Raw genomic sequence first — 10,531 nt, 5'->3', positions numbered from 1 at the left:
GCCCAGACGTCCCTCTCCCCAGCCACTTTGGCCAGCTCCTCCGGGGGAATCCCAAGGCGCTCCCAGGCCAGCAGAGAAACATAGTCCCTCCAGCATGTCCTAAGTCTCCCCCTTGGGCCTCCTCCTGGTGGGACTAGCCTGGAACACCTAACCAGGGAGACGTCCCGGAGGTATCCTAATCAGATGCCTGAGCCACCTCAACTGGCTCCTCTTGATGTGGAGGAGCAGTGGCTCTACTCTGAGTTCCCCCCGGGTGACCGAGCTCCTCACCCTATCTCTAAGGGAGAGCCCGGACACAGTACGGACACACTGGATAGATGGATGGCTGGATGGATGGATGGATGGATGGACGGACGGACGGATGGATGGATGGATAGATAGATAGATAATTAATTCACTTCATCAATTATATGTATTAAATAACCAGGAGACATGACAACTGATTCTAATAGAAATTGCAATCTTACTCTGATCATAGAAGTTGCTTAGAATTACAGAAGCAGCTTCATACCCCTGGGCTCACTTCTTAGGAAGTGGCCACGGTTAACAGTTAAAGTTGTAGGGAAGCGGCTGTTCCAACCGTTGCATTTCCGTTACAATTCTCCCGAGTGGTGCCCGACTTTACACGAGTGAATAAAGTGAATGTGATTGGTCGATTATCAAGGGGGCGGGATTGTTATGGTGGAAGGTTCACAAACAAGTTTGGTTGTGGCCAGTTTATCGGAAGCATCCTGCTAACCAGTTGGCAACTTAGTGCTAGTAGGTTTCCAATGGGAAATTACATTGTGACCAAGTAGCACTAAATTGGTGACTTAGAAACAACACTGTCAAGGAACGCTATGGACAGAGGAAACATGCAAGAGGAGGAGAGTTTAGTGTCAGAGGTCGTGGATGAGTCTCCTCTGTTATACATTTTTATTTAGAGGAGGAAAGCGGGGACGAAGATGTTGTGGAAGAGGACGCCAGGGCAGCAGAAGCTTGGTTTGGTGTAGAAGGCTTACAGCCGTACATGTTTGAGCCCTTGCCTCGCAACGCTGCCAGTTCTGTTAGCTCTACGCCTGCCGAAAACACAGACGTCCATCCCCGTGAACACGGAACCCGGACGGAACTCAATGGGAAAGGAAATGACTCTGATTTCTTTCGGTTGTGTATATTAGCTACGACATATGAATCAAGATGCAAGGACGTCGCTCTCATTCCATTCCCAAATCTTTGTCACGTACAGAATAAAGATTATAACTGTATATCCAGACAGAGGAACCATCTTAATTAAATAAACTACTGTGGAAAACATCAGTTCTGACACGCAACAGACAGCTAATATTAAGGTATAATAAACTCACACATCATCAATGATAATTTTTCTAACATGATGTAATGACATTTAATTTTTATGCTTTTTAATTTGGACTTTCCTGCACTTTGTAAACAGTGATTTTTCCAAACCTTTTCTTAAAGGTACTTCAGATTCCACACAATACTTTTGCCTTTAATTATTAAAGATTAGTGAATTGCCCATGTACTAAATCGTGCTATACAAATAAAGTTGCCTTGAATCTATGTAGCAGTCTTGTGAACTTCATCTAGCAGATTTGAGTAAAACCAAGTAAGTAAGAGAAGTGGCTCCTTTGTCCCAAAGAGGGCCACTCTTCCGGCAGCAATACCTCCCAAATACAGCAAGAGCTTCCACTGTAACATGCTGGTAAAGATTCTCATCATCCAGGTCATAGTCATTACAGAAAGAGTTAAAGCACAATCTACTGGACTTTGTTTCCAAGTTTGAATTTTCAAGGAATAGCATTGAGTTCAAGGTTTTATACTGTAGCCCAACTTTTAAAACTGTATGGGCTACTGTATGAAACCACAAACTCAACGCTATTCCTCACATTTTGAATCAAAAACTCTTTCTGGATGGAAAGTGAAACATCGTCAAACTTTCAGTGGATTGTTAAACTTTTTTTTAACTTCCACTGTAACCAGACCAGAACTAGACCACAACTTATCATCTAAGAGTCAGAGCTGGATTTCAATATGAAATATTCTTTAACAAAAATAAATCATTATATCTTTTTTTCTCCTTTTTGTCCAATTAATGTAGATGTTATTTTAAACTATACATCCATGTGTTTCTACAATGACTATGAGGTTTAAAAGCAAACCACCCTTAATAAAGCTCAAGGGAAGAACTAAAAATTAAAAATCACAACACCAAAAAAAAGCTCAGTCAATTAAAATAGTTTATTATCAGTTTTACACCATGTGGAAAAATGCAAAAAGGTGATATCATTTAGCTACTACTGTTAAGTTTTGGGACAACTAGTGGCCACTTAGTTATCACTGAGAGCTGATTAGGATAAGTGGAGGTGTCCCAGAAGAGAGCAGCTGAAACCTTATTCATGCCATTCAATAAAAAGTTTATAATTAAGGGGAACCTGTTTGACTGAAAGTATTATTTGCCCAACAGTAACTGGAAAAGCACAAAAATATTTCATGAAACACATTTTAAAGAAATTATATGAGACCAGGACAGGATTAGCTTAGCACTTAAAGTGTAAGCATAGGTTAATTCATATCCATAAAACAAATGGAAGAACAACTGCTGGCTCCCTTTCAACAACCAATCAAACAACTAAAGGGCTGGTTATACACCTGCAGCAGTGTGTCTCAGTGAGCTTGTCGCAGATATTTTTGATTTGTGCCCAAGTTTAAAGCGTGGTCTACGCTATGTTATTCCATGCCATGACGCGGTGAGGAAATGGGGGCAAGTTTGTGCGACGGCGGAGGAACATGAGGGCAAAAAAGAGCGGGGATCCAGGAGAAAAAGGGGTCCCAGCCTCTTCTAGCTAGTCTTTCTTCACGAGTCGTTTTCCACAATGGCGCTCATACTGTACATACAAAACAAACCGAAAAGGTACCAAAGAGGAAATAAGCATAGTTTAGAGTGGATGTAGATTTGACCAATCAGAGGCCTCCTGTCTGCGGTCACCGACAATTTCGGAGAGCTGCATCAGAGTGTCTGTGGAAGGGGCGGGGTCACATTTGCATTCACTGCGACACACCTAGACGACCTGGTTTCTGAGTATAAATCAGCCTTAAGCCTTGTATTATGAAACAATGAAAGTTTTAAATAGCCCCACAAACTGTGAGTTTATTAACATAAAGCTATGTTTATCAAATTAAAGGATAAAAAAAAATAGGATTAATCGGGGATAATAATCTGAAGGTCTTTCATGAACATTAGATCTGAATCTACCCAAAACGAAAGTGACATGTTTTTATTTTCTGGAGCTTCTTCGTATTTTCGACACAATCTCTTCTACTGGTTTTTTGTGATTCCTTAAAAAAAAAAAAAAAAAGTATACGTGTAGACTAAGGGACATTGCACAAATACATGACGGACTATATTTTCTAGATTATCCAACTATTAGAAAAGACAATTATAAAGTGGTGGTTTACATCACGAGACAAGATGAACCATGTCTTCTTTATGTTGTTATTGAATATTTGAATAAGAAAGAAAATGTAGGCTGATGCATAAAGTCAGATATAGGTATGATTATGCTTTAAATGTTTCAGGCGTCATCAGATGAACTGTTCTTCACTTAGATAACTTTCTATTGGTGTATTTCATCAGTCCTAATGGGAAGAAATATCAGTTCCTGTAAAGAAATGATCTGTACTATCTAGAAGTAGTAGAGGGGGGCAGCAGATCAGAGTCCTGGACAAAAAGTCCAGATTGGTGCATCCCTGCATAAAACCAGTCATCATCTTTCTGAAACAGTTTTTAAATATGGGAAATATACAACAGAAATACGATCAAAGTTTAGAGCTTACCTTGTGTCTGCACTTCAGAACAACACCATAAGCACCTAAAACAGAAGGAAAACATGTAAATAACAACTTCCAGTACTGTCTTTGCATTAACTGAACCAGTAGAAAACACTTATCTATCTTAATTTACCCATTAAAACTGGCAAGGCAAGAGTCAAAGCTTCTAAAATCAGCAAAGTCTTTGGAATCTTACATCTTATCATGAATTAAGAGCATCTCGAACCTATAAAAGCAAAGATTGTTCAGTAAGTAGGACACAAGCGTTGTAGAGCCGGAGGGGTTGTGGTGTTATCGACCCTCGCAGTCACACATGTTCCCTGAGGGTTTAGGAGAAAGTCTGGGACTGAGCAGCCAAATAACAAACTGCTCTGTCCTCCTTCTCAGGTAAAACCAGGACACAGGAAGTTATCTGTCTCAACTGGACGCTGCTCTGATATAAAGTAAAGGCTTCTACGCAATTCATCCATGTCTGATCTAAAACGGTAAAACTAGAAGGACCTAATACATCATGACTTTGTTAAATTTTCACACTATAAAGTAAATTTTTCATTGGTTCTATTATTTGCTTTTTTCCAATCAGTTACAAAAGCTTATTGTGTTCATAAATAAAAAATAAATACGTGAAAGAGGCATCTAAGTTTATCCTGCAAGTTTATTTGATTTTAATAAAATTTTACAAAACAGCTCAAACTAAATTTCAATTCAGTTTATTGATATACAGCCAATTCACAACACATAGTCAACACAAGACACTTTCTAGAGATGATTTAACCGGATCATATAGTCGAATTGGTTTGGTAGGTCGGATTAGATGGTTACGATAATTGGTTTTCACCCGTGCAGAACTGTCGTGTTATAAGCTCAGTCCATTTTTATGTCATCTCTGAATGATTCAAGCTGAAGGAAAGCCCCCCGACACCATGTTGATATTACAAGTACATTCGGCAGTGGATTGTAATGATCTTGGCGCTGATGACTGGTCCAATTACTCATTTTATTCACCTACCTAGCTCTGCCCAGTTCTCCTTACCTTTCACCTGATCCACCTGCTTTAACCTCTATTTAACCAGCCCTCTGACCAGTCATCAGTGCCAGATTAACCAAGTGTTCCTGTGCATTTCTGATTGCCTGATCCTGACCTGTTCTGCCTCTGGACCTCTCTGCCTGCCGGTCCCAGTTCTGGCCTGTTTGCCTGACCTGTCTTTGAACTCCAGCCATATTTCTGCCTACCTGTTTACCAAAACTGGAACTGTTCCCCTAATCCATCCTGGATTTCCCTCCAGCACCTCTTCAAACCTCTGATCTCCTGGCTCTGACTCCTGAGGACGTTTTTGACACTGGCTTTAGCTTTACCCTCTGGATTATCCTGCCTCCCTTTGTGTGCTCTGTTCTGATCTCCTGCGTCTTCCATGATCTCTGAGAGACCATGGTCTGGCACTCTCTGGGCAACACCCACCGCGTATCGTTGTCAGCCTCCCGGCTAGAACCTACCTCATCCTCTGGGCTCCAACTGAACCATAAGACCAGAGGTTCCTCCCTTAGACGCCAACACTGTTCTCTGTGGTTCCATCTTCATTACATGTTTTGTTAAATCTAACTGTATTTCTGCTTCGAATACTAGTTCCTTTTGTTCTGATCCTGACCTGGAGATGGGGTGATTAAAATGATCCATGACGTTGGCTACACTGTCCTTCATGTGGCTTCAATGAAAGTCTTTGAATATTCTTTTTCTACTTTCCAAACTTTTCCAGAAAGTTCTCCCTGACCTGGCTGCTTTGCTCCTTGGTCTTCGCTGTTCATACATGTTTACAATAAGACCTCTGAAGAAGATACAAAGGTGGTTACTGATGACTTAAGGTGACTTTGAAAGCCAGTTACTTGTATAGGATTGTATTTCCGGGTACTAAAGAAAAAAAGGCTCCAAGTGCATGACATATTTTCAGGTTATGATTAAGATAAAGTCGGAGCTCGTCTGCCTGGCTGTGTGCCTGGACGGGGGCCGCCTGTGGATCCGATTGACAGTTGTCTTTTGTATCACTGCTTGTTTTTCTATGTCTGCTTCTGTCTCCTTGAACCCCAGTCAGCCTTTGCAAATGGCCGCCCACACTGAGCCTGGTTTTGCTGGAGGTTTCTTTCTGTTAAATGGGAATTTTCCTCTCCACTGTCACTAATGCATGCTCGGTGGCTCATCCAGGAGGAGGATGACATTCAAGTCAATGTCTGGATGCAATCAACCGGTTTTCCTAACCAATCTCACAGTAGCGTCTCTATAAAGTGCCTTGAGACGACATATGTTGTGAATTGGCGCTTTATAAACAAATTGAACTAAACTTAATTGAATTATAAACTAATTTCAATTTAGTGCTTATAATGTAAAAGTTTCCAGGGATATAAATGCTTGTGTATAGCATTGTAACCTGTTTACACCAATCAAAAAACTGTTTTAAATTATGTTCTAAAAGATGCTAAGCTATTTATCTATTTGCCAAAACCACCATATTAATAAAAAAAAAAGACTTTGGAGATACTTACATAAGAGAGCATTTAATTGTTAGGGTGAACCAACATAGAGCACTTAGCACGAAATCATTAACAATATTGACTGAACACAGGATCGATAGGGAAAATCAATAACACTGGGACCATGAGTGCGAAGGCACAGGCTGATAAACTTGTACAGCTTTATATTTTAATGTGGCACTAAAAGCACTGAGTTCCTTCCAGAACAACTCATCACTGGAGAGGCACTCAGCTTTTAAATGTCTAACTCAAAGTTTCCCCGTGTCCTCTAGTGGCACATTATACACACATTCTAAATGTCGGTGTAGGAGCGGCAAAAACTGGGACAAGTGGGTGGCCTCGCGTTAGGGCTGCTGCATCTTTATTCAAACTGAGCTGCTCGAGGCAAAACACGAGACAGAAGGAGATGTTCAGAGGGACTGAACTTTCCGGCCATGGAGCCCTAAAGCTGGCTGCACTTCATAAACACCAAGCACAGCTTTATTCCTACTAGTAATGATACCAAGGCATTGTGTCTCAAGTTGAGTTAATGTATTCTTATTACATGCTAATTTTTCTAGTGGGTGAGTATTAAGTATTGTTGAAGAGTTTAATTGCTTAATAAGAAAAACGGGGGAGGGTTTATCACTAAACATCTTAGTGGATATTTAGCTCAATAATTCAGTATATATACACTACCGTTCAAAAGTATGGGGTCACATTGAAATTTCCTTATTTTTAAAGGAAAAGCTGTACTTTTCAATGAAGATAACTTTAAACTAGTCTTAACTTTAAATAAATACACTCTATACATTGCTAATGTGGTAAATAACTATTCTAGCTGCAAATGTCTGGTTTTTGGTGCAATATCTACATCGGTGTATAGAGGTTAAATTTCCAGCAACTATCACTCCAGTGTTCTAATGGTACAATGTGTTTGCTCATTGGCTCAGAAGGCTAATTGATGATTAGAAAACCCTTGTGCAATCATGTTCACACACCTGAAAACAGTTTAGCTCGTTACAGAAGCTACAAACTGACCTTCCTTTGAGCAGATTGAGTTTCTGGAGCATCACATTTGTGGGGTCAATTAAATGCTAAAGAGAACTTTCATCTGAAACTCGACAGTCTATTCTTGTTCTTAGAAATGAAGGCTACTGTATTCCATGCGAGAAATTGCTAAGAAATTGAAGATATCCTACAGCGGTGTGTACTACTCCCTTCAGAGGACAGCACAAACAGGCTAATGCCGGTTCTATTTAATGAAGATGCCAGTTGGGGACCTGTGAGGCGTCTGTTTCTCAAACTAGAGACTCTAATGTACTTATCTTCTTGCTCAGTTGTGCAACCCGGCCTCACACTTCTTTTTCTACGCTGGTTAGAGCCTTTTGTTTTGTGCTGTCCTGTCTTAAATATATTTTTTTACTCTGACGCAATCCTTTCAATGAATTGCAGTGTCTGATCAGGAGATGACAGTTCTCTTCAGATCTTAATGTCCACAAATAATGACAGAAAAAATATTTTAGTACAAATAATGATGTTTAAAAAGAAATTGTAGGGGATTCTTAGATGGGACCAGCCATGGCCCATCTAGGAAAGTGGGGAAATTTTGAATGGCTACTACTGTAGTTATCCAGATGTTAACCAAAAAGATTCAACTTTTCATTTAATCAGAGTATCTTCCTCTCCATATTTCTTGTAATATTGATGTCTTGCGCAAAATATATAATTAAACTTCTTATGACCTTCTTAAATGGTTTACTGACAGAGTTGCCACATTCATAAGCTTTTTTTCTTCCTAATTTACCGCTAGCAAGTCGCATGGTGGGAGACAAGCTCCGCCTTTGTTGCTTCAATGCGTCATCAAACAGAAGAGGCTTTTATGTGTCAACCCAGCATGGCAGACCTGGAATTTACTAACCAAGCCAGGGAGCTTTACTCGCTATGGAAAGTCGAACAGAGCTTTGACAGGAGACTGGAGCAAGACTCCGGGCAGAGAGCACCAAAGCCGGTGTTCTGTCAGACCAGCATATCCAAAGTCAATTCCTGTTTATCCCTTTAGTTTACCCCTTTCATTTTGTATAAAAAATAGACTTGAAATTACCTCAACGGACGTGTGTCCCTTTAGTCATACAAAAAAACTACTTAATTACTTACTTTTTGGTGTTTTTAAAAGCGTATGGCAATCTCACCTTAAACTGTTTTGGTTTTTTTTGTACATGATAAAAGGGATAAATGTCCGTTGAGGTAGTTTAAAATATAAATAGTTGTATAGGTGAAAATTCTTTTGCAAATTTAGATTTTTGTCCTATCTCGGCGCATTAAAAGTATTCCCATTGTTTTTGTTACTGTAAGCTCAGGATAAGATAATATCTAATAAAAGAGGGCTGCTTTGATGTATAAATGGGAATAATCTTATATTACCAAAACTGAATGACTTTTTATTTTATTTTACTGTATGTGTTAAAGTCTCTAATTAGAAAGAAAAGGTCAACATTTCAGTAAGTCAGGCCTCTAAGGAAACCAGAAATCTAATTCTCTTTATACTACATAAAAAAAAAAGATCCTTACCTTCACCCACAATCCCAAGGACTTCAAATTTATTCATTACATCACCGATGTCAGGGATCTTCATGAAGTCAAAGGTGTGATGTGTGAGGTGCATGGAGCTCAGGCACGGGGGCCCCGGCTACATCCAGCTGGTGGCCCCAGACATGGACACGTCTGCTGGAATCCATAATAAGGACCTCATGCCTTTTTCTAGCTGCTCGTCTTCACCTGGACGAAAGCAGAGCACCAAATGAAAACACAGCAAGAATGCCTAAAGGAATCAGTTTGTATAAACTGGAAAAACTGTTTTTAACAAAGTCATGTCACTACAAAAAACACAAGCTGATACATATTGACCAGACATGCACCATTTTATTGTATCAGTGTTTACTAAAGTTATCAGAACTCTAAAAAGATCAATCTTTTCTTCATGTTGTTCTCATTGTTTTATATTTAGTGACTCACAGCTGCTCGTCCAACTTCCATTAGGAAAACAATACCGGGACATCCATCCATTTTCTGACACCCTTAATCCCAAGTGGGGTTGTGAGGGGTGCTGGTGCCTATCTCCTGCTGTCCATCACAGGGCAACACGGAGGCAAACAACCGTTTACGCACACACTCACACCTAAGGAGAATTTAGAGAAGCCGATTAACCTAACAGTCATGTTTTTGGACTGTGGGAGGAAGCCGGAGTACCTGGAGAGAACCCACAAATGCTCAGGGAGAACATGCAAACTCCATGCAGAAAAAAATGGGAATCGAAACCACAACCTTCTTGTTGCAAGGCAGCAGTGCTACCCACTGCACCACTGAACCAGACCATTAAATCCAAAACCAATGGATTTAAAAACTATGTCTTTCCTAAAGCTTTGAAGGGACACTCACATTCCATCTTCCCTTCACATACCTCACACACACATACACTACAGGCACCCCTGCTGGCAATCAAATAGACCACCAGCCTGTTTCTTTGAACAGTTAAGGTAGGTTCATAGTTCATGCTGTGAACAGAGAAATCCATTCACAATGTTTCACACAAATAAATCACTTCTATAAGAAGAGGAGGAAGAAAAAAAACAACAACAAATAGGAGCCCAAATTGTATCTACATAGTTTTACATCCTTTACATCTGTTAGAAAGGTCAAAAAGCATCACTTTTTTTTTTTTAGATCAGGCTATATAATCAATTCAATTAGCGAGATATAAAGTACCAGTTCTGTTGGACAATAAGCTGCAGATCAAACTGTATCCCTTTTCGTGTTCCTCCTCCTTCCAATTTTTGTGCCTTAGTCCAAACTATTGGAGCCCTTGCCATCAGATACACATGAAATCACTTTAATAAGGTATCAGCCAACCAGCTACAACAGCCTCGCCACTTCTGGATCGGCTCCCTACAAGGTTTACAGTAGGAATGTGACTGAGCAAAAACATCTGATCGATCTACCAAGAGAGAGTTTGAGGGTTTTGCTGTTGAACTCAGTTGAATTCAGGACTTTGTGCATGACAGTTAAATACCTCTGCACCATACAGCCACTAAACCATTAACCTCTCCCCGAAAAGCTTTTTTTCCCCAATGTTTTATTGTCATTACACTGTCACGAGTACAGAGTAGGGATGCACGATATAATCGGCCCCCTATCGGTATCT

At 40.1% G+C, this 10,531-nt stretch overlaps 1 protein-coding gene across 2 annotated transcripts in view; it reads right to left on the bottom strand.

The window, feature by feature from the left end:
• LOC107095772 (cyclin-dependent kinase-like 5) overlaps positions 1-10,531 on the bottom strand; it is an 83,223-nt gene that overhangs the window by 63,269 nt on the left and 9,423 nt on the right. For both annotated transcript variants that reach the window (XM_015392056.1, XM_015392057.1), the window contains exons 2-3: positions 8,902-9,108; positions 3,835-3,869 (exon numbers count right to left, since the gene is read on the bottom strand). In XM_015392056.1, the coding sequence (XP_015247542.1) occupies positions 3,835-3,869; positions 8,902-8,995 (129 nt within the window). In that variant the 5' untranslated portion in view covers positions 8,996-9,108. The remainder of the gene's footprint in view (positions 1-3,834; positions 3,870-8,901; positions 9,109-10,531) is intronic.

The sequence above is a fragment of the Cyprinodon variegatus genome, unplaced genomic scaffold (genome assembly GCF_000732505.1).
Source record: "Cyprinodon variegatus isolate N-32 unplaced genomic scaffold, C_variegatus-1.0 Scaffold572, whole genome shotgun sequence".
Lineage (NCBI taxonomy): Eukaryota > Metazoa > Chordata > Actinopteri > Cyprinodontiformes > Cyprinodontidae > Cyprinodon > Cyprinodon variegatus.
The sequence above is the reverse complement of the archived record's forward strand: the minus strand, read 5'-3'. Positions and strand labels throughout refer to the sequence as shown.